The 23,373-nt window shown below is 26.4% G+C and overlaps 5 protein-coding genes across 5 annotated transcripts; all 5 read right to left on the bottom strand.

Moving 5' to 3' along the window:
- Window positions 1-5,689: 5,689 nt before the first annotated feature.
- On the bottom strand, window positions 5,690-18,601 carry LOC126908186 (serine-rich adhesin for platelets-like). The gene is made up of 5 exons (XM_050690098.1): window positions 18,557-18,601; window positions 17,986-18,393; window positions 12,807-14,630; window positions 8,115-8,262; window positions 5,690-8,004 (listed from the first exon to the last, which is right to left on the bottom strand). Exons 1-5 carry the CDS (start codon window positions 18,599-18,601, stop codon window positions 5,690-5,692), a joined length of 4,740 nt encoding a protein of 1,579 aa, XP_050546055.1.
- Window positions 12,646-14,864, bottom strand: LOC126908120 (uncharacterized protein DDB_G0271670-like). Its single transcript, XM_050690003.1, has 2 exons — window positions 14,723-14,864; window positions 12,646-14,630 (listed from the first exon to the last, which is right to left on the bottom strand). The coding sequence occupies exons 1-2, from the start codon at window positions 14,765-14,767 to the stop codon at window positions 12,780-12,782; spliced, it is 1,896 nt and encodes a 631-aa protein (XP_050545960.1). The 5' UTR covers window positions 14,768-14,864; the 3' UTR covers window positions 12,646-12,779.
- On the bottom strand, window positions 17,829-18,693 carry LOC126908150 (uncharacterized). Its single transcript, XM_050690059.1, has 2 exons — window positions 18,557-18,693; window positions 17,829-18,393 (listed from the first exon to the last, which is right to left on the bottom strand). The coding sequence occupies exons 1-2, from the start codon at window positions 18,599-18,601 to the stop codon at window positions 17,965-17,967; spliced, it is 474 nt and encodes a 157-aa protein (XP_050546016.1). The 5' UTR covers window positions 18,602-18,693; the 3' UTR covers window positions 17,829-17,964.
- Window positions 18,694-19,154: 461 nt separating this feature from the next.
- On the bottom strand, window positions 19,155-22,774 carry LOC126908115 (serine-rich adhesin for platelets-like). The gene is made up of 3 exons (XM_050689997.1): window positions 22,683-22,774; window positions 22,611-22,650; window positions 19,155-22,538 (listed from the first exon to the last, which is right to left on the bottom strand). The coding sequence occupies exons 1-3, from the start codon at window positions 22,688-22,690 to the stop codon at window positions 19,257-19,259; spliced, it is 3,330 nt and encodes a 1,109-aa protein (XP_050545954.1). The 5' UTR covers window positions 22,691-22,774; the 3' UTR covers window positions 19,155-19,256.
- LOC126908185 (uncharacterized protein DDB_G0271670-like) lies at window positions 20,867-22,643 on the bottom strand. Its single transcript, XM_050690097.1, has 3 exons — window positions 22,611-22,643; window positions 21,033-22,538; window positions 20,867-20,959 (listed from the first exon to the last, which is right to left on the bottom strand). The coding sequence occupies exons 1-3, from the start codon at window positions 22,641-22,643 to the stop codon at window positions 20,867-20,869; spliced, it is 1,632 nt and encodes a 543-aa protein (XP_050546054.1).
- Window positions 22,775-23,373: the final 599 nt, after the last annotated feature.

Here is a 23,373-nt window from a genome sequence, read left to right as displayed (position 1 = left end):
ATTAGAAAAAATGTTCTGAGTGCAATAAGAAGTAATAGCGTTAATGAATATGAAAATAACAATAACTCATACATATAAATGTTGAAAGAAAATTTCGTATGTTAGAACTTCGATATGGATTTCGGATTTATCAACTTAATCCTACAATTTAATATGATAATTTTATACCTTTAGAGCACATAAAATGATGACGTTGTTAATGCATATTTAGACAACGGTGTCAAATTGACAATTTTGACATTTTCCCAAGGTTAAGTGTATTTTTAAATATTACGGAGCTTGAGGGTTTACACATAGATCAATGATTCATGTAATAAATATTACGAATTATAAGGGTAGAACGAATTTCAGTATGTTTTTATAATTTTGATTTTTCACTGTGTACAAAAGCGTTGTAAATATAAAAAATACAATACATGACACGATATACAACCATCATACTAGGAAAAATATAATAATGATAATATTTGTAATATGATGTGTTCCATTTGATACAACTGGAATTAAAAATAACCAAACAAACAATATGACGGTTTCTGAAACAAGTACTTGCAAATAAAAACNTCTGAAACAAGTACTTGCTAATAAAAACGGGAACATAGATAACAAAAATAATGAACTATCGAATACATAAAAAAATTACGTTGCAAAAAAAAAATTTATTCAACTTTAGTTCGTTGAAGTTTTTATAGTCAATTACAGCTATTACGATAATCAAAAATAACTTGTACAGTAATGCACTTTACAAGTTATTTACTATCTGGACCTCATGACTTATGTACAAATTTTACTGTTATTAATAAAATACCTAATGATAATATAATAGTATTTTATGTTACGGATATTGGAGCTTACTATAAGTCTGCCTTCCCATTAATATAATAAGGTTTTATAAACAGAAGGTAATATAATTCGCATAGTGACTTATAAAAGCTATAGCAAAGAATATAGAAATATGTAAAAAAAAAGTAAATTAGATGAAATTCTATATAAAAAATGAAAAAGAAATATGTTGATGTTCATACTAACTATTGAATAAGTAAATATGTTGTTTGCTGAGTTCTATAAAATATTTAATTTATAGAGTTTATAATTCTGAAAAGTAAATTATAAGATAAATTTAATTATGTAAAAATTAGCATTACAATTATCCAAAATTCAGTAAAAATATCTCTCTCTCAAAAAAAAAAACATGTACAGTTGGAATAAAGTTTTATGTTAATTAAGTTATAGACTTTCAGAATATCGAAAAAATATTAATACTAAAATCTCATTAGATCTGTGATTGCTTTAAACAAATTTCAAAGTTTATTTATTATATGAAGTTAAAAAATTATTCGACTAATTTAACAAGTGTATTTTTGTATAAAAAGTTATATAGATTTATGTAATATCCACGGCACAGTAAAAAGCCTCGCGAAGAAAAAAAAATTTAGACATGAAAAATCAAAATTCAACTTTTGGCAATTATAATAGATCTATAGCATCATTATAACAATTGTATCTTCTTCATTTTCTATTTTCTCGCCTTAATCTCAACTACTTCAGATCGGTCACCCTTATCCTAAACTTCTATTTGACACGATATCCCACATAATCTACGCTCACATCAGCCGTCCTCATATCGCATTCAATAAAATCCCTCTATCTCTTTTTTGGTCTTCCTCTACTTCTTCTTCCTTCAACATTAATTTCTATAACTGTTCTTACAATTTTATATAAATAAAATATGAACTTTGGTCAAAAGCATTAATATTCAGTCATTCATAAGACGTTGCAACTCTTTTTTAAAGGGTATCTACGACAGCTTAACTTTTTCGGGGTCATACATTGTATATAAGTTCAACCAAGTATAAATTACTTGGTGTATTATTTTAAAATCTTAAAAATGATACATCAAATTCATAAATATACCTTCATTTTTAAACACCTACAATATTTAATAACAGTTGCAAAAAAAAAAAAAATAATTAAGCTTTAAGATTTTACTTACTGGTTTTGGATAATCGTCCGATATGTACGCTTCTGCATGTGGAGCTTTATCCAACAGGTGTCGTTGATGCCTTACTCTTGCAAGCCATAAATTATTGGACGGCACTGTAAAAGTGAATAAATATGATTATTAATTATACAATCAAAAAAAAAAAAACGATTTGCAATAGAAGTAATAATACATAATAATAGTAGTATAGTAATAGTCACAAAAAGTAAAACAAAAATTAGGGTTATTTGTCAAATTTAAAACACTGATACTTTATTTAATTAAAAAATGTTATTTAGTACTTATATGATTGTTACTACATGGCCGACGCCAAGTAGTTGGGTTTAAGGCGAAGAAAAATAAGATGATAGTTACTATTATGATAGTTTTTCTATTTAGTGAAATCTAATAAATTGAATATTGCTAAAAAATGAAAACTTTTTACAATTGTTTACTGGTAATTTGTACCGCAAACAATAAATTTAGGCACAAAAAACACAAGACATACATAATTAACACTGATAGTTTAGTAGGTGCATTTATGAAAAGAATGCAAACCGCCAGATTCTTTCAAAATATGATAATTTCTCTTTGACTATTGTTATGACAGTCGAAAAACTTTTCTCTTATTTTAAAATAATTTTGAGAAACTAAGTTAAAGTGACCATTAGAGATGTGTTGTAATATGAATATGGAAGAGTCAAGAATAAAAACCTAAAAAAAAACGAAACCTAAAAACCAACCAATCACTTATTTCAGAGGTTTATATTACACCTGATAAAAGATTTATTAATCATCAGAATTCCAATGTGTTTGGATAAAATTAATTGGTAATGTATAATTTTTTTTCATAGTTTCCAAAAGTACTAAACAATTGACGCTCATATTTCCTATATAATACTGCACTATTTCCTTTTAGAAATTTCAAATGAACATTACCGTTATGTCACTATACATTTATAAGTTACACAATTATTTTAAATGCATGTAGTAATTTTGCAGGATAATTTGTTGTTAATAATTGAGCTTACACGGCAGGTTATAACTGTTGTTGTTATAAAAACTATATAAACACGTGAAACGTCCAAAAAATTGATTGCGCAGCTGAATTGCGTATAAAAAGGCTTTTAGACACTAATGTTTGTTTCATATTATTTGCTTAACTTTTTAACTTTTTAATATCAATTTAATTTAAACTGATAAATTTAACTTTAAATATCTTATATTAATGTTTATCAAAATTGTTCTATTTTGGAATAGTTATTTTCCCACGACCAACAAGTCATTTCAAACATTTTGTTCATTTCCTCTCATGTAACAGAATGCATATTCATACGTATAGTTCACGTATATAAATATAGTGAACGAAGCAGAAAAAAATGTTCACGGTATGAGGATCACAGCTAAGGGTATAAATATATAAATAACGAGATAACACCTACATGTTGTTTAATGAGTGGAACGATAGTTATTTAGGAAAATTAGTCTTTTTATTGTTACTTCCAGAACTAACTATTTTAATAAATATCATTTATTCATTTTAATTATCACATTTTCCAAAAAAAATTTTAAAGAAATAATTTTAGTAGAACAACTATAAATCAAATAACCTATTTTTCAAAATATTAAGTCAACAAAGAATATTTTTTTCATATATATTACTTATGGTATTTTCTACAAACATATTAACGAACAAAAATAATTATGGAAACTACAATAAAATAATAAAAAACGTTGTAATTAGTCACTAAATTTGAGATGTATAATAAAACATTTTTAATAAGCACCAAAAAGTTAAAATAAAAAGAACATTTCAAACATAACAATAATAATAATCACTCTATGGTATGATTTATTCTGAAATGTCATTTTCGGATAGTAAGAAATATTATTAATTTATTTTTATCAATCTAAATTTGGACCATCATTTTGGTTAGTAACGATTCCTTCGGAAGAATTATCTATGGAGACATCGTTTGCTGCTAACGCATATGCTTCAGTCATTTCATCTTTGGATATTTCACAAGGAAAAACTGTGTATGGTAGTAATGCTGTTTGTAATTCTGTAAATTTTCCTATGTTATTTNAATGCTGTTTGCAATTCTGTAAATTTTCCTATGTTATTTAGAAAACGTTTTTGGATTATAGCGTACTTAGCAAACAATCGTTGATATAAAGCAATATTATTGATTTTTTCTTGCGTTTTGTCCTCCTGTACACTTACGATATTTTTCCAAGTTGGGTATAAAGCTGAAAAGTATTTAAAGTTAGTGACAAAGTCATTAAGTATGTCTTTATAATCTTTGTATAAGTCATGTAAAAAGGGATTCAACTCTTCTATTGTTGTGTTGCTATCCTTTATTAATGATGCCATAGTTTTGGCGGCATTCACCATTTCGTTAAAGTCATCCTCAACATTGTTATCTTCTTCCTCATCTTCTATGTCACTTTCTTCGTCATATTCGTCGTCTTCATCGTCTTCATCTTCATCTTCATCTTCCTCTTCGCTTCTTCCTTCTATTATACCATCAACTTCCTCCACCTCTTTAACATTAGCCAAATTTTGATTTTTCTGTACTTTTAAACTTTTTGTCGCTGTGCAATGAACAATGCTTAAAGTCATCCAACATATGAGAATCTATATACGTTAAGATCAAAACAAATATTGGTAATAATGAAACATTCTAGGAATTACCAACAAAAAGTGAAATTAATAAATTATATATAGATTGATACGTTCGAGTAATATACTGACTTCAATTGATACGAATATTATGGAAGAATTATTATTTATTGTAAATTGTCAAAAGAAACATGCACAGTAAATTAGGGGTAATTGTAAACGCAATTATTAACAAGAATATTATTTTGAACTTGCATTTAATTTTAGAGTAATAAATATAAGGATCAGACTTTTCAATCTAGAATAAAATTTGCTAAATATTAAAAAAAAAAAATTAATTAAACTATTTACAATTACTCCATTTCACCCTATCCTAGGTTTACATAGAGCAAGATAAATTATAATTATTATAAAAATTACAATATTTTAAGACATTTTTTTTAATTAGAAAATAATTTAAATTTATCATTTATCGTAAATAATAAATTTTAACAGCTTGTAGAAATCCAAAAAAAAAGTATAAGTCAACTAGATTTATTTTATGAAAAAATAATTGAACGATTAAATATAAAAATATTGAAAGATTACTTAGTTTAAAAACGTAGAGTTTAACTAAAAAAAAATTATGTTGGTGAAAATATTTAAATTAAGAATCTAATTTTATAATACTCACGATTAACAGGGAAAAACTTTTTAACGTAAGCATTGTTATACTTTACTGACAGGTGAATTACAATGTAATAATCATATAACTCTTAATAGTAGAGTCTCCTAATGAATACAACTGTAAATACAATTATAGGCAGAAAACAATACTAATATTAATGTGCTTTAACAGCTGTTCAAATTATTTTTAAGATAAACGTTATTTGACTATGTATTTGTTTAGAGAAATTCAAAAGTTGAATTTTGGTCATTATTTTAATAACTCGTAATTTAAGCAAACTTTAAAAATAATTGAAAACTAAATAATAGACAGTAATGAGATTAAAAACTTGATTTATTTAAATAAAAAAAATATCAAACATGATACATCACAATTTTTTTGAGTACATTGAATAATTAAAAAATATTTTTAAATTGAATTAGCAAGAACAAGAACATGATGATACTTCATTTGCAGAATAATATGAAGATGTTGATGATGAAGTCGCTGAAGAATAAGAATTAAATTCTTTTACATCAAGATCTACACAACTATGGCATGAATAATATTTATATAAAGCATCTCTAAATGAATTTCTATTTTTTTCACACACTGATGATTTATAGCGTTTGTATGCAGATGCAATATCCACTAAACCTTTTTTATTGAAAAATCCAACAACTTTATCTTCAGAACAATCATCAAACACATCAAAAATGTCTTTACCATTTGAAGTCATTACACCAGACGAGCATACACTTTTTGAAACAGAAGTTGAACTAGAACTGGATGAGGAGAAGGTTTTAACAAATTCTTTTAAATCATTAACGTCTGTGTCAATGCATTTATTATTAGAATAGTGATCATACACAGCCTTTTTGTAAGCAGATAATTTAGCGGAGTTTGAGGTACATTTAATGTAGTCTAAGTAAAGTTTTTCAATATTTGATAGCCGCTTCTTTTTAAAGAATGCACAAAGTTGATCTTTATTATATTTCTTTAACAAGTCGAAAATATCTTCACCACTTGATGTTTTAACTACAGATATGCTTTTTGAAATAGAACTAGATTTTGTGTTACAATTTGATGAACACGCAGTTTTTACGAATTCTTTCAATTCAGCTAAGTCCGTATCAATACATAAATGTTTAGAGTAGTAATTATACAATGCACATTTAAAAGCTTTCTTTGTTTTACCTGAATTACAATTTTTATATTCTACATATATTTTTTCAAGTTCAGACATACCTTTTTTCTTGAAAAATGCACACAACTGCTTTTGATTATAGTTATTAAACAAGTTAAAAATATCCTTACCGTTTGAATTTCGAACAACACCTCGTTTATTTGATTTTGATTCATCACTCGAACTATTATTAGAATCTTTAGAGACACATTTTTTACACACTTGAGTATGACTTTTCGACTTGCAGGATGAACAATTTGAAGAACAGAAACTCCTTATTTTAGTAATATCAGTTTCAAGATTTTTATTATTTTGGTAGTATTCGTACAATGCGTTTCTAAAGGCAACTTTAGTCTCTTTTGTTTCATTTTTTTTATATTGGACAAATAAATTTGTAATGTGTTTCATATCTCTTTCCTTAAAGAAGTTTAAAAGATCTTTGTTACTGCAATCATTAAACACATCAAAAATGTCTTCTCCTTTAGATGTCTTTACGACACTGACACAACTACTTGTAGATTTAACGGAGGTGGAACTGTTTGAAGAACAGAAACTCCTTATTTTAGTAATGTCAGTTTCAAGATTTTTATTATTTTGGTAGTATTCGTACAATGCGTTTCTAAAGGCAACTTTAGTCTCTTTTGTTTCATTTTTTTTATATTGGACAAATAAATTTGTAATGTGTTTCATATCTCTTTCCTTAAAGAAGTTTAAAAGATCTTTGTTACTGCAATCATTAAACACATCAAAAATGTCTTCTCCTTTAGATGTCTTTACGACACTGACACAACTACTTGTAGATTTAACGGAGGTGGAACTGTTTGAAGAACAGAAACTCCTTATTTTAGTAATATCAGTTTCAAGATTTTTATTATTTTGGTAGTATTCGTACAATGCGTTTCTAAAGGCAACTTTAGTCTCTTTTGTTTCATTTTTTTTATATTGGACAAATAAATTTGTAATGTGTTTCATATCTCTTTCCTTAAAGAAGTTTACAAGATCTTTGTTACTGCAATCATTAAACACATCAAAAATGTCTTCACCACTTGATGTCTTTACTACACTGACGCTCTTGGTAACGGTACTAGAACTTGAACTCGAACTCGAACTCGAAGATGTTACGGAACTAACGATTTCTTTTAGTTCAGTAATAACAGTGTCAATAGAGCTTTCCTTTGAATAATGTTTATATAAAGCATCTTTGTACGCTGTCAATTTGGTTGAATCTAAAGTATTCTTGATATAATCCAAATACAAATTCTCAATACAAGATAAATTCTTCTTTTTGTAGAAAGCGCATAATTGATCTTTGTTATATTTGCTGAAGATATCGAATATATCTTCACCGCTTGATGTCTTTACTACACTGACGCTCTTGGTAACGCTACTTGAACTTGAACTCGAACTCGAAGATGTTACGGAACTAACGATTTCTTTTAGTTCAGTAATAACAGTGTCAATAGAGCTTTCCTTTGAATAATGTTTATATAAAGCATCTTTGTACGCTGTCAATTTGGTTGAATCTAAAGTATTCTTNATGCTGTTAATTTGGTTGAATCTGAAGTATTCTTGATATAATCCAAATACAAATTCTCAATACAAGATAAATTCTTCTTTTTGTAGAAAGCGCATAATTGATCTTTGTTATATTTGCTGAAGATATCGAATATATCTTTACCGCTTGATGTCTTTACAATACTAACGCTACTCGAACTTGAACTTGAGCTTGACATAATTGTACTAGAAGAACTTACAGTAGATTCAGTCTTTGTACTATCGGTTTCTAAAGAATATTCTGTTGGACAACTTCTTCCACATACTATTGTCTAATAATGGAATATTTTAATATTATTAATGAAATCATAAATAGTTAAAAGATTACTGGTTATATTAACCTAATTAATTTTAAATTTATTATAATTAAGTGCTGTGAAAAATAACTTACTGTAATAAGAAATACAGACACAATGAAAATTTTAGAAGCCATTGTTGAATCTATTGTTGCTGTTTTACTATTAACCACATATATCTTGCATAGTCCAAATGACAGTTAATGAGACAATTTTATATTTATGTATATAAAATTATTTGAAAAAATAATAACGTCATTGAATTTTTTATTTACATATATTTGTTAATTTTTTTTTTAATATGTCACTGAATGATAGTATATCAATCAAATTTCGGCAATGGTATAATGTTAAATATCACTTTAGACATCAAACGTGATACATTATTTACATATGTAATGAAAATAATAATTTTTGTTGATATATGATATACTATACGACGATCATTACGACAATTCATATTAACTGATTATTTAGCTACATTTATTTTTTAGGTTTGTAAAATAGTACATAATTGTTCTTCGTTGTACAAAAATTATAAATATTTTTATTTTGAGATCACATAAAAATTACTTAAGTGAACCACAAATTAACTGAATTGTTTCATTTGCTACATTTAGGTTGACTGAAAATCAACATTGCGATGACCATAAAGATTTATTAAAACTTTTTTGTTTATCCTAGACAAAGAAAGTGAGAATAATCAATCTTTCCATCTACCATGGGTTATGATCATGGAAATCAAAAGGCTTAGTCAATATACTGGTTAAAATATTTATTTCATAATAAATTTAAATTAATCAAAACAGACGAAGGATTACGTGAAAATTCAATATTTTTAGTTGATGAATAATATAAAACTTGTTTTTTTAAACAATATAATACATTATTAATATATTACATTGAAAAATGTATTATATATATATATATTATAATATATTATACAAAAGTTTATTTTAATTTGACTAATGACAAATTTTATTAAATGAGTCGTCTAATTATTTCAAAGGAGGTAAATAAAATACAAGTCGTACAAAATTCTGCGAAATGAAATATAAAATTTATTTAAGACTACAAAATATTACGAACAAAAATATAACACAAAAGTATCTATTATAGCAATTAGTCAATCACTATCTAGACTGCAAAAAAATAAATAAATACTAGATAATATTTAAACATTAATAAATTAACTAATATTAAGTGCACCTCTATTTTGATACAATTACCTGATTTTTTCTGACAATATTTATAAAAAAAATTTTGAAACATGCAAATATAGTTTTATTACTTCATGTTTATTATTTATCTTGACTTGATATTTAATAAGTCTTTCTAAAACAAAAGATCCACTGAAATTTTATATTAATAATTTTTTTAGCTTCGATACGAAGATGAAAAAGTTTTAATTTTACTAGGATGTGTTTCTTTTTATGTCTTATTGGACCGATTTATTATAACGATAAGTCATTGTGACTCATCGTATCTAGTTTAAGACATTGTCCTTAAAAATTGAAAAAATTCTTCCTTCCTTCCATGTAAAAGGGAAAAATCCGCCNTTGTCCTTAAAAATTGAAAAAATTCTTCCTTCCTTCCATGTAAAAGGGAAAAATCCGCCAAAAAATTGCAATTTTTAAAATCTGTACACTTCGACTTTTTTAAACTTTTTTTTCTTAAAACTGCCATAAAATGAAACGAACGAAAAAATGAACGAACAGACATATTTTTTTTATATAAAAAAACGTAGGTATTTTACTTTTATTTGATATAAATTTTTTGAAAATCTGACTATTTATCTGCCCACAGGGAGAGACTCAACATAGCAACATTTGTAAACAAGTTAAAATTTTACAACTTATTTTATGAAAATGTTCCGAAAATACTGACACTTATATTAAAATTATTTTACTATGTAGCTTTTATTTGGGGTTGTCATTAATTTTCTCAGCTCTCACTTGACCTACTCTTTTCAACGATACGTCAAATTATTAAAATTCGTATCTAAAGAAAGATATTAACCTTCCAGAATTGGAAATAAATTCTAATTCATCAATTAAAAAAGTACTTAGCTCATGATCTCATAAAGTCAATTAAAATCATTCATTTCTAATATTTTAAAAGTATTTACTGCCGAATAATGTTTGACATGATAATAGGTTACAACTACATAACTAAAAAAATTTACTTTGAAGATTATTAACTTTTTAACTCTATTTGTGTGTATTACAACCAGTCATAAAAATTTCACCAATTTTGGTAGCATGTTGCTATATAAATAGTTTCTAAAAAAAATGATATTTCGGTTCACCTGAATTAACAATGGAAAATTTTCACAATTATAATCAAATTTTAAATAAGCTCAATCGAGTAAATATTTTTAACAAATTTTCATTGTTTTTTTTAATTAAATTAAATCATTAAAATTAATTATGTTCTGAATATTTCAGTTCCTTTTGAAATATCCAATGTTAATTATTACTATGGTTTTTATTACGATCTATTACTAATTAAGTGATCTATTACGATAAAAATACAAAAAATATTGAGATTTCCTGATAAATTTATTGTAAACAGTAATTATAAAATTTCCTAGCTGCATATTAATCTTAACAAAAACATTTTTTTAATTCTAATAAAATTTTGTATTTAAGTAATCAATTTCAAACTTGCAAGTTGAGCTAAAAGTCATAATAATAACTTTTAGATTTCTTTATATGTTAATATTAGTTTTTAACTAATAATTAATAATATAAAATATTAGAAGTGAAAGAAAAAATCTCATTGCAGATTTGAAATTAAAACGAACAATTAAATTAAATTAAAGCTTATTTTTGAAACTGACGAAATTCCTTGTAAAACCTTAAATTCATAATTATCAAAAACTATCTTCTGAATAGTTTTCTTTCAACACTTCAATTCTATATAAGGGTTGCCATAAAAGTGTATAATTACTTTATAATTTTATATAATTTCTTTATAAAAATTACTAAATTATTAAAAATAAATCTCATAATATACTTAATTGCTATAATTAATAAGTCATTCATATATTATACATCTAAATCAAAGAACTACTAATCAGGAATAATGAAGATATAAGAGGAAATCAGTTTGCTTTTGGAATAATCCACCGATTTCTTAAAATTAAACACATCTATAGTTTGTATTGAAGCATATCTGATAATGTTTTTAATCAGTGTCAGATATCATCTATACTTGTCCGAACTATGTCACAACCCCACTGTGCTACCATTTATTAAATTTAAATAATGCATAATTTTTATATAAAATATTTTTTATACCTTTAACAGTTTGTGTGATATATTAAATTATCTAAAAGTTGTCAATATTGGAGAAAAAAAAATTTTCAAAAATAATTAAATTAAATTTTTTTATAAAATTAGTTAAATTAACCAGTTATAGAAAATTTTGAAAAAAATTTGGGGGTCGTTTGTAAATCTCAAAACCATTTCTTTTTTAATTTTATATATAAAATAAATTTTCATTAAAAAAATATTTATAAGGGGCATATTATTTTCAGAACAATCACTGTTTGTTCACTGAACAAACAAGTAAATTCAGAAACAATCAGAAAAAAATACATTTTGTATACAATAATGGACAAAGTAAACCTTTGCCTATTAAGAAAAATTTTCAATTTTCAAAAAAGTATTTAAGTTACAAGACAACACCTAACATTAACCTAAAAAAAATTATGTTAAGTCATTACATTTAAAAACGCATTATAATTTTCGATTTAAGTCAACAAGCAAAAAAAATATAGCTTCGCAACGAAGCTATAACACCAGTGAAGTAAATAAACAATACTAAAGAACCTGATAAAAAAATTCATGCTTTTTATATAACTTAAAAAAATGCTGTACATATACAGCAAAGTTCAGACTGCATATACAACGCGAAATAATTTTTTGCTTAAGTCACGATTTCATTTAAAATAATAATATTAAATAAATTTTTGTCATTACTAAAAAAAATAATTTTCTACTATACAAGTAAAGTAGGTATTATAGTAGTATAATATACTAGAATAGGCCATATAGAAATGTATTCCACGATAAAAAAAAAAAAGAACTATCAGAGAAAAAAAAAATTAAACTAAATTAAATAAAATTCTAAAAAAAATTATAGACAACAGTAGATAAACAAATACTATATAAAATTAAAAACAGAAAATTCAAAATTACTTTTATTATACAAGCAAATTTGTGAAAATTATTTTTTACATCAATCGTCATGAAATAAATAACCCACTTCATAAATTAAAAGATAATATAAAAAAAGAACAGTTATAAAATTCTGTAAATTATACTATAGATACTCAATAATTTCAAGTCAAAATAATTTTTAAAAATCTGGATATTTTTTAAAAGAAAAAGGTTTATTAAATATGTAATTCATAATAAAAAATAAATCATATTAAATGTTACAAGTCAAAGACTCAAATATTAAATAATTTTATTTCTACACACACATTATCTGCAGGCACACGATGATATTACTGAATTGGAGCTTGAAGATGTTACGGAACTAACGACTTCTTTTAGTTCAGTAATAACAGTGTCAATAGAGCTTTCCTTTGAATAATGTTTATACAAAGCATCTTTGTACGCTGTCAATTTGGTTGAATCTGAAGTATTCTTGATATAATCCAAATACAAATTCTCAATACTAGATAAATTCTTCTTTTTGTAGAAAGCGCATAATTGATCTTTGTTATATTTGCTGAAGATATCGAATATATCTACACCGCTTGACGTCTTTACTACACTGACGCTCTTGGTAACGGTACTAGAACGTGAACTAGAGCACGAAGATGTTACGGAACTAACGATTTCTTTTAGTTCAGTAATAACAGTGTCAATAGAGCTTTCCTTTGAATAATGTTTATACAAAGCATCTTTGTACGCTGTCAATTTGGTTGAATCTGAAGTATTCTTGATATAATCCAAATACAAATTCTCAATACTAGATAAATTCTTCTTTTTGTAGAAAGCGCATAATTGATCTTTGTTATATTTGCTGAAGATATCGAATATATCTACACCGCTTGACGTCTTTACTACACTGACGCTCTTGGTAACGGTACTAGAACGTGAACTAGAGCACGAAGATGTTACGGAACTAACGATTTCTTTTAGTTCAGTAATAACAGTGTCAATAGAGCTTTCCTTTGAATAATGTTTATACAAAGCATCTTTGTACGCTGTCAATTTGGTTGAATCTGAAGTATTCTTGATATAATCCAAATACAAATTCTCAATACTAGATAAATTCTTCTTTTTGTAGAAAGCGCATAATTGATCTTTGTTATATTTGCTGAAGATATCGAATATATCTTCACCGCTTGACGTCTTTACAACACTGACGCTCTTGGTAACGGTACTGGAACTTGAACTAGAGCTCGAAGATGTTACGGAACTAACGATTTCTTTTAGTTCAGTAATAACAGTGTCAATAGAGCTTTCCTTTGAATAATGTTTATACAAAGCATCTTTGTACGCTGTCAATTTGGTTGAATCTGAAGTATTCTTGATATAATCCAAATACAAATTCTCAATACTAGATAAATTCTTCTTTTTGTAGAAAGCGCATAATTGATCTTTGTTATATTTGCTGAAGATATCGAATATATCTTCACCGCTTGACGTCTTTACAACACTGACGCTCTTGGTAACGGTACTGGAACTTGAACTAGAGCTCGAAGATGTTACGGAACTAACGATTTCTTTTAGTTCAGTAATAACAGTGTCAATAGAGCTTTCCTTTGAATAATGTTTATACAAAGCATCTTTGTACGCTGTCAATTTGGTTGAATCTGAAGTATTCTTGATATAATCCAAATACAAATTCTCAATACTAGATAAATTCTTCTTTTTGTAGAAAGCGCATAATTGATCTTTGTTATATTTGCTGAAGATATCGAATATATCTTCACCGCTTGACGTCTTTACAACACTGACGCTCTTGGTAACGGTACTGGAACTTGAACTAGAGCTCGAAGATGTTACGGAACTAACGATTTCTTTTAGTTCAGTAATAACAGTGTCAATAGAGCTTTCCTTTGAATAATGTTTATACAAAGCATCTTTGTACGCTGTCAATTTGGTTGAATCTGAAGTATTCTTGATATAATCCAAATACAAATTCTCAATACTAGATAAATTCTTCTTTTTGTAGAAAGCGCATAATTGATCTTTGTTATATTTGCTGAAGATATCGAATATATCTTCACCGCTTGACGTCTTTACAACACTGACGCTCTTGGTAACGGTATTTGAACTTGAGCATATTTTTGTTGGACATGCTCGATTATTTGTGACTGCCTATATAAGATACAGATTTTCATAGTAAATAGTTTAGAATAATGGATGATTAGTTTTTATATTTATAATCTTAGTATTTGTGTTTTACTCACTAGTATCAATGTGATCAATGCTAAAAAAAGGATCTTCGCCATCATGTTGATTAATTTTCTTAGCGTAACACAGTGTTCAATCCTAACCAATATGCTTTGTTTTAAATAATATTTCTAGTTGCTGTTTCTGCTTTATATGTATGTTTGATGCTTATTTGAAAAATAGTAATGTAGTTATATTTACACATATTTATTTGTTAATTTTTTTGATTGAACATTCATTGTGATTGTATCTTTTTTTTTTAAAGTCAATTGACTTGTCAATCAAATCATGAACTTGATTTGTGAACAATGTATAAAAAAAATAGTCAAATCTCACTCTATTTTATTAATTTCATTTTGTAAACTGGTGTTATCATATTTACCTCTGTGTTACATATTGGTGGTAACCTTAGTTTATGTAGAAATAAAATAAAAAATATTTAAATAAATTAAAACCATTCAAATTATACTAAATAAGGTAATTTTTTTAATTTTTTATTAATCATGTATAATCTCCCAACAAATATCATTAACATTTTAAAAAAGTTCTTGAATTTTTAACATATAGTTGTGTAATAATTCTAAAATTCATATAACTAGAATTTCACAACACTTCATCACAAAGTCTTATGTTTGCCATTCCCTAATCTGAATTATTTATTATATATTGTTACTGTTTTACCTATAAATGTTATCCATGTTTCTTACTTACTATATAGCACATAGTCTTGGTAGATCAAAGCTTTCATCTACTATAGTTTTCAGTTATTAGAAAATGGTTAAAATTTCGTAACTAAAGAACAGTATTAATAATGAAAATCGTATAAATGAAGAATTTTTTCCTAACAAATGTGTAATTATAGTTAAAAGTTTCATAATGTAAGATAATGTAGACATTTTAATTTCTAGTTAAACATATTTAAAATCATGGATATTATGATCTTATCTCTTATGAGCGTATAAAATCAATTTATCTTTATGATAACTTCAGCTTTATTGGCAATTTCATATTTAATTTTTATAGAATTAGGCTGATAAATATTTATTCAACCATTTGTCTTATATTATAAATTGATGTAATTGACTGTTTAGTTAATACTACTAAAATGATGTTTAATAATAATAACTTAAGGTCATATTTATATCATAAATTACTGCACACACGTTGAACGCAATGATAAATTAGTATTAAAATAAATTACAACCTTAGACTTTATACAGTAACAGGGGTTTTATTTTATTGCAAACTATTTAAAAATAATTGGTAAAAATAATTAAATTTATATTCTAATATAATAACAGAAAATAATATTTTTTCAAATATAAAATCTACAAATATTAAATATTAAATAGTTAAATCATTTAATTTTTTCAAATTTTATGTTTTACTTTTTAATAGTAATTTGAAAATTCGAAAACAAAAGAGTTCATATGTAATCTTAATTTTCATTATAGATAAGTTTAATAAATGTCAATGTAAAGCAGCAATGCAGAGAATAGTAATTGAAAAAATAATTAGAAAGTGAATATTACACTTAATTTACATTATGTCTACTATTACATTGTCAAAATTTTATAATGAAAAATGACTAAAATTAATTTGCCTAAACTAATTTTGTTAGTATGAAAATATAGGTGTAATTGAAGTTTAAAGAAATTTGACATTTAACTACGCATAGTGGTTAATAAACTATGAAAGATCGAGATTTGAAATTCTATAACACTCCTACTAGTCAAGGCGGTTATAAAACAACCATAAACAAAAAACTGTGTCGCAGTTGAGGGGTATAAATATCATAAAAAAATATATATAATTTAAATTTTACAGAATCATTTTGAATCTACTTTCAATCATCAAATTTTCTAGGTTTTCTACTTGTGGATAAAACATAATTCAAAAAAACATTTTTGAGACGACCATGTCGATGTTTTTTAATATTAAAACCCTTGTATCTCTTAGATACTATATTCGATACTTCTGATCAATACCCGATATTAAAATAAACCTAATTATCCAATTATTCATGACTATTAAGATGAATTTTTATTTTTATTAAATATACCATGAGCAATTGTGTTCACAAAAATTTAACTTTTTTCATTTGATTTTTTCAAAATCCATAATGTTAAATATAGAATTTAATATTTGTCAATATTATGCTTATTTTAGAGAATATTATTCTTTATAGCTTTATAATCACAATCACATTTTTAGTATCTTATATTTAGAATACTTTTTAAATCATATATGCTTAATTTTGATAACTAACCATTTCGGTTAGTTAACAAAATTTATCATTCATAAGTCAGCCATAACAATGTTGCAAATACAGATACACTATTATATATATATATATATATACAGATATATCTTCAACATAAAACAATATTTTATTATTTAATATGAATACACACCAAAAATTAAAAAAAAAGAAAACAATATTAATTTTTGTTCTAAAATAGTATACTAAAATTTTACTCATTTTCAATAAAAATTTATATAATTCATTTAAACTTCTATATAAATTATTTATTTTTATTACCATATGTTTTAACATATATTAAACTTTTCCGAGTTAGTTTTAGAAAAGTTAGTTTGGGTTTTGAAACTTTTTATAATAAGTAAAAATAATATTAAAATTTTAGAACAAAAAATTAGTATTAATAATTATAAAAATAATTTACTAATATATAAATTTGATCAAAGTTTATCCTATTTGTTTAAATTATTACTATATTTGAAATTATTCAAAAAACTAGAATCTTTTATAAAATTTCTAAAATTAATTTTTCATTTTATGATAAAACAGCGATTGTTATAATACTCCACAAGTAACAATCACAAGCCACCTTTTTTCTTTTTAAATTCTCTACTTCTTTGCTAATTATGTGAATTGTAATTTTTTATTAAAGTTGTAAGTACAAATCATTAGTAGATGTTTGGTATGTAGGGATAAAGTTATATTCAGATCGTACTCAGTGGTAGGGTTTGGTTGGGTAGGGTTAAATATATATTACACTTAATCATAAAGAAAAATGTAATTATTCATTAAATAAATTACTAAACACAAAAGGTTTTTAAGACTAATGGCTACATAAGAGGTATTATTTATAAGAACAGCTATTTAGTTATCGGATCATTTAAATTTATTTAATAATTCATTCATGTTAAAACAATGAAATTAAAATAAACAAAATTTAGTTTGATTGGTGACAGTAGATTGATGACAGATTTGTAATTTTTGACAAATAAAGAATAATTAGCAAATTGAGGATGATACTTCATTGGCTGAATAAATTTCTGAAGTAGACTTCGTAGAAGTAGAGGAATATGATCTATCAGTAGCAAATGAAGTAAATTCTTCAACATCAGAATCAACGGATTGTGAATGGTTATTATAATATTCACACAAAGATTGTCTCAATGCTTTTCTAGTATCATTACAGTCTGATGATTTATAACTTTCGTATAAAGTCACAAAATCAGTTTGACCTTTTTTTTTGAAAAAATCAATAACTACTTCAACGGAAAATCCATCAAAAACTTCAAAAATGTCTTTACCGCTTGAGGTTAATACAGAAGAAACACCCAAACTTTTTGTAACTGATCCAACATTTGATACGGCGTTATTTACGGTACCGTCAACGATATCACCTACCAAACAACATGATTGTCCGATTGTAATAATCTGTTGATATAGAAAAATATATAATATATCACCATATCACCGTGTGAAAAACTTCATATTTTTTAAATATAATATAGTTAAAGTTAAAAATATTTGTATATATTAATAAAACGACTTAATTCATATTAAAAAAATTCTTAAATTCAATAAAATCGAAACTTACTACAGACAAAACAGCGGCAGTTACAAAGAAAACATTTAAAATCATATTATTTTAGTTCGATTCTGATATATTAGAATCAACAAACGACTAAATAAAAATTATAATAATGATAACTAAGAGAGGGACTCTTTATATAGTATTCAACAATAAAAAGTTAACAAAATACAATTTATTTACATAAGAATATTTACTAACAAAATGTCAGTAAGTCTACAAGTTTCAATCAAACAATTGATATTCTCTACAGATAAATATTTAAGTAATATATTTACTTGCAGTCGCTAAAAATCGAATAAACGTTTTTTTTTTTTTTTTTAAATTCGTTACACTAGAATTTTGATTAACTCTATTATATTTATAGACTCAATTATACAATAAAACTACAAAAATGTCATAATATGCCATTTAAACCATCTTATGCACCAAATCTAAAATTTAAAATTAATGTAATAAAAACATAATTAATTAACTGACTTTCCAACAACCACAGTATGCAGTGGGTAAAAAACCTTATAGCGCAAATGATAATCTAAAGGTTAAAAAATCAATAAAAAACACAATCAGTTCGATATAAAACTAAAAATAAGAGACAAATTCATAACGATTCTCAAAGATAATTTATTATATAATAAATAAAAGAAATGGAATTGCATTACAACACCTATTCTTTTAATTAATAAAAAATCAATTGGAAAATGAATCAATTAAAATATGTGGTTGCAAAGGAGCTGCTAGCGGTAGATTTACTAGTAGAGCTAGAATTTGAGCTGGATGAAGTTGAGCCATTTGTTTTGCATTCTTTCAGGTCGTTAATATCGGTGTCCAGACTATCGTTGTTTGTATAGTATTGATACAAATAATCTTTAAATGCCGTTTCGGTTTCAGACGTTTTTGATGAATTGTAACTAGTGTACAATTTTTCTAATTCAGTCAAGCCCTTCTCTTCGAAAAAGGTAGATAGTGTTTCTTCCGGGTAGGCCGTAAAAACATCAAAAATATCTTCACCGCTAGACGTAGTAACAGGTGTTACATTTGATAATGAACTAGAGCTGCTTTCGGTAGATTTACTAGTAGAGCTAGAATTTGAGCTGGATGAAGTTGAGCCATTTGTTTTGCATTCTTTCAGGTCGTTAATATCGGTGTCCAGACTATCGTTGTTTGTATAGTATTGATACAAATAATCTTTAAATGCCGTTTCGGTTTCAGACGTTTTTGATGAATTGTAACTAGTGTACAATTTTTCTAATTCAGTCAAGCCCTTCTCTTCGAAAAAGGTAGATAGTGTTTCTTCCGGGTAGGCCGTAAAAACATCAAAAATATCTTCACCGCTAGACGTAGTAACAGGTGTTACATTTGATAATGAACTAGAGCTGCTTTCGGTAGATTTACTAGTAGAGCTAGAATTTGAGCTGGATGAAGTTGAGCCATTTGTTTTGCATTCTTTCAGATCGTTAATATCGGTGTCCAGACTATCGTTGTTTGTATAGTATTGATACAAATAATCTTTAAATGCCGTTTCGGTTTCAGACGTTTTTGATGAATTGTAACTAGTGTACAATTTTTCTAATTCAGTCAAGCCCTTCTCTTCGAAAAAGGTAGATAGTGTTTCTTCCGGGTAGGCCGTAAAAACATCAAAAATATCTTCACCGCTAGACGTAGTAACAGGTGTTACATTTGATAATGAACTAGAGCTGCTTTCGGTAGATTTACTAGTAGAGCTAGAATTTGAGCTGGATGAAGTTGAGCCATTTGTTTTGCATTCTTTCAGATCGTTAATATCGGTGTCCAGACTATCGTTGTTTGTATAGTATTGATACAAATAATCTTTAAATGCCGTTTCGGTTTCAGACGTTTTTGATGAATTGTAACTAGTGTACAATTTTTCTAATTCAGTCAAGCCCTTCTCTTCGAAAAAGGTAGATAGTGTTTCTTCCGGGTAGGCCGTAAAAACATCAAAAATATCTTCACCGCTAGACGTAGTAACAGGTGTTACATTTGATAATGAACTAGAGCTGCTTTCGGTAGATTTACTAGTAGAGCTAGAATTTGAGCTGGATGAAGTTGAGCCATTTGTTTTGCATTCTTTCAGATCGTTAATATCGGTGTCCAGACTATCGTTGTTTGTATAGTATTGATACAAATAATCTTTAAATGCCGTTTCGGTTTCAGACGTTTTTGATGAATTGTAACTAGTGTACAATTTTTCTAATTCAGTCAAGCCCTTCTCTTCGAAAAAGGTAGATAGTGTTTCTTCCGGGTAGGCCGTAAAAACATCAAAAATATCTTCACCGCTAGACGTAGTAACAGGTGTTACATTTGATAATGAACTAGAGCTGCTTTCGGTAGATTTACTAGTAGAGCTAGAATTTGAGCTGGATGAAGTTGAGCCATTTGTTTTGCATTCTTTCAGATCGTTAATATCGGTGTCCAGACTATCGTTGTTTGTATAGTATTGATACAAATAATCTTTAAATGCCGTTTCGGTTTCAGACGTTTTTGATGAATTGTAACTAGTGTACAATTTTTCTAATTCAGTCAAGCCCTTCTCTTCGAAAAAGGTAGATAGTGTTTCTTCCGGGTAGGCCGTAAAAACATCAAAAATATCTTCACCGCTAGACGTAGTAACAGGTGTTACATTTGATAATGAACTAGAGCTGCTTTCGGTAGATTTACTAGTAGAGCTAGAATTTGAGCTGGATGAAGTTGAGCCATTTGTTTTGCATTCTTTCAGATCGTTAATATCGGTGTCCAGACTATCGTTGTTTGTATAGTATTGATACAAATAATCTTTAAATGCCGTTTCGGTTTCAGACGTTTTTGATGAATTGTAACTAGTGTACAATTTTTCTAATTCAGTCAAGCCCTTCTCTTCGAAAAAGGTAGATAGTGTTTCTTCCGGGTAGGCCGTAAAAACATCAAAAATATCTTCACCGCTAGACGTAGTAACAGGTGTTACATTTGATAATGAACTAGAGCTGCTTTCGGTAGATTTACTAGTAGAGCTAGAATTTGAGCTGGATGAAGTTGAGCCATTTGTTTTGCATTCTTTCAGATCGTTAATATCGGTGTCCAGACTATCGTTGTTTGTATAGTATTGATACAAATAATCTTTAAATGCCGTTTCGGTTTCAGACGTTTTTGATGAATTGTAACTAGTGTACAATTTTTCTAATTCAGTCAAGCCCTTCTCTTCGAAAAAGGTAGATAGTGTTTCTTCCGGGTAGGCCGTAAAAACATCAAAAATATCTTCACCGCTAGACGTAGTAACAGGTGTTACATTTGATAATGAACTAGAGCTGCTTTCGGTAGATTTACTAGTAGAGCTAGAATTTGAGCTGGATGAAGTTGAGCCATTTGTTTTGCATTCTTTCAGATCGTTAATATCGGTGTCCAGACTATCGTTGTTTGTATAGTATTGATACAAATAATCTTTAAATGCCGTTTCGGTTTCAGACGTTTTTGATGAATTGTAACTAGTGTACAATTTTTCTAATTCAGTCAAGCCCTTCTCTTCGAAAAAGGTAGATAGTGTTTCTTCCGGGTAGGCCGTAAAAACATCAAAAATATCTTCACCGCTAGACGTAGTAACAGGTGTTACATTTGATAATGAACTAGAGCTGCTTTCGGTAGATTTACTAGTAGAGCTAGAATTTGAGCTGGATGAAGTTGAGCCATTTGTTTTGCATTCTTTCAGATCGTTAATATCGGTGTCCAGACTATCGTTGTTTGTATAGTATTGATACAAATAATCTTTAAATGCCGTTTCGGTTTCAGACGTTTTTGATGAATTGTAACTAGTGTACAATTTTTCTAATTCAGTCAAGCCCTTCTCTTCGAAAAAGGTAGATAGTGTTTCTTCCGGGTAGGCCGTAAAAACATCAAAAATATCTTCACCGCTAGACGTAGTAACAGGTGTTACATTCGATGAGCTACCCGACAAGTTAGAATAACTTGTTGGGTAAGTCTCTGTATTTCTTAATACCTGATGATTAATTAAAAATGATAAGAATAATATTGGAGTTAAATATTATATTGTTTTTTATGAAGTACTTACGGTTGAAAGCAGAATAACACTGATAGTGAACATTTTTATTNCAGAATAACACTGATAGTGAACATTTTTATTGAGTGCATATTATTTCTATTTTATATTAGATCTATATTATTGTATATGAAATAAATTGAATATTTTGTAATGCATAATGCGTTATATAGTTTTCAATACTAGACTAATGGTTATTTGCTCGATATTAATTTTGATTAAATATGTTTGATGTTTGACAAAAAAAAAATTAATTGCATGGTATTCATTACTAAATTATGGTTTTTTTAAGTTTATAGAGAAATTATTAACTTATGTACATAAATATTTAATAGCAGTTATGCACAACAAATATTTTAATCATTTAATATTATATTTATGTATGTATTTATAAGTTAAATAAAATATAACAAAAATTTTTATATTAATTATTTAAACACTTAATTAAAATTGTATTTAGTTAATTTTCCTATTGTATTATAGGTATTTCAACTGAAAAACTATTGTATATTTTCGTTGATGAAAACTCAATTAATGTTTTTAGTTTTTGTATCTAATTTTTATATATTTGATGATTAGCTATTAATTAATTTTTAACATGACAATTCTTTTAATGGTAGCCACTTGATTTATCTTAAAATAATTATTTTTTTCTTGTGTTTGTTAGTTACAAATGTATTTTCATTTGTTTATTGTAAAATAATTTCTATGTTTACCTTTTATTAGTTAGATAAGGATGTCACATTAATTTTTTTTAATAGTAAAATACATAGCA

Source organism: Daktulosphaira vitifoliae, unplaced genomic scaffold (assembly GCF_025091365.1).
Source record: "Daktulosphaira vitifoliae isolate Bord-2020 unplaced genomic scaffold, ASM2509136v1 Scaffold_5, whole genome shotgun sequence".
NCBI lineage: Eukaryota > Metazoa > Arthropoda > Insecta > Hemiptera > Phylloxeridae > Daktulosphaira > Daktulosphaira vitifoliae.
This window is presented reverse-complemented; position numbering and strand designations above follow the sequence as displayed.

Coding starts and splice junctions, on each gene's coding strand:
- LOC126908120 (XM_050690003.1), bottom strand. CDS start 14,767: ATGATGGCGAAGATCCTTTTTTTAGCATTGATCACATTGATACTA. Junction 14,631..14,722: donor CATTGATCACATTGATACTA/GTGAGTAAAACA, acceptor TATCTTATATAG/GCAGTCACAAATAATCGAGC.
- LOC126908150 (XM_050690059.1), bottom strand. CDS start 18,601: ATGATTTTAAATGTTTTCTTTGTAACTGCCGCTGTTTTGTCTGTA. Junction 18,394..18,556: donor CTGCCGCTGTTTTGTCTGTA/GTAAGTTTCGAT, acceptor CTATATCAACAG/ATTATTACAATCGGACAATC.
- LOC126908185 (XM_050690097.1), bottom strand. CDS start 22,643: ATGTTCACTATCAGTGTTATTCTGCTTTCAACC. Junction 22,539..22,610: donor GTGTTATTCTGCTTTCAACC/GTAAGTACTTCA, acceptor ATTAATCATCAG/GTATTAAGAAATACAGAGAC. Junction 20,960..21,032: donor AAACGTCTGAAACCGAAACG/GCATTTAAAGAT, acceptor ACGATCTGAAAG/AATGCAAAACAAATGGCTCA.
- LOC126908115 (XM_050689997.1), bottom strand. Junction 22,539..22,610: donor GTGTTATTCTGCTTTCAACC/GTAAGTACTTCA, acceptor ATTAATCATCAG/GTATTAAGAAATACAGAGAC.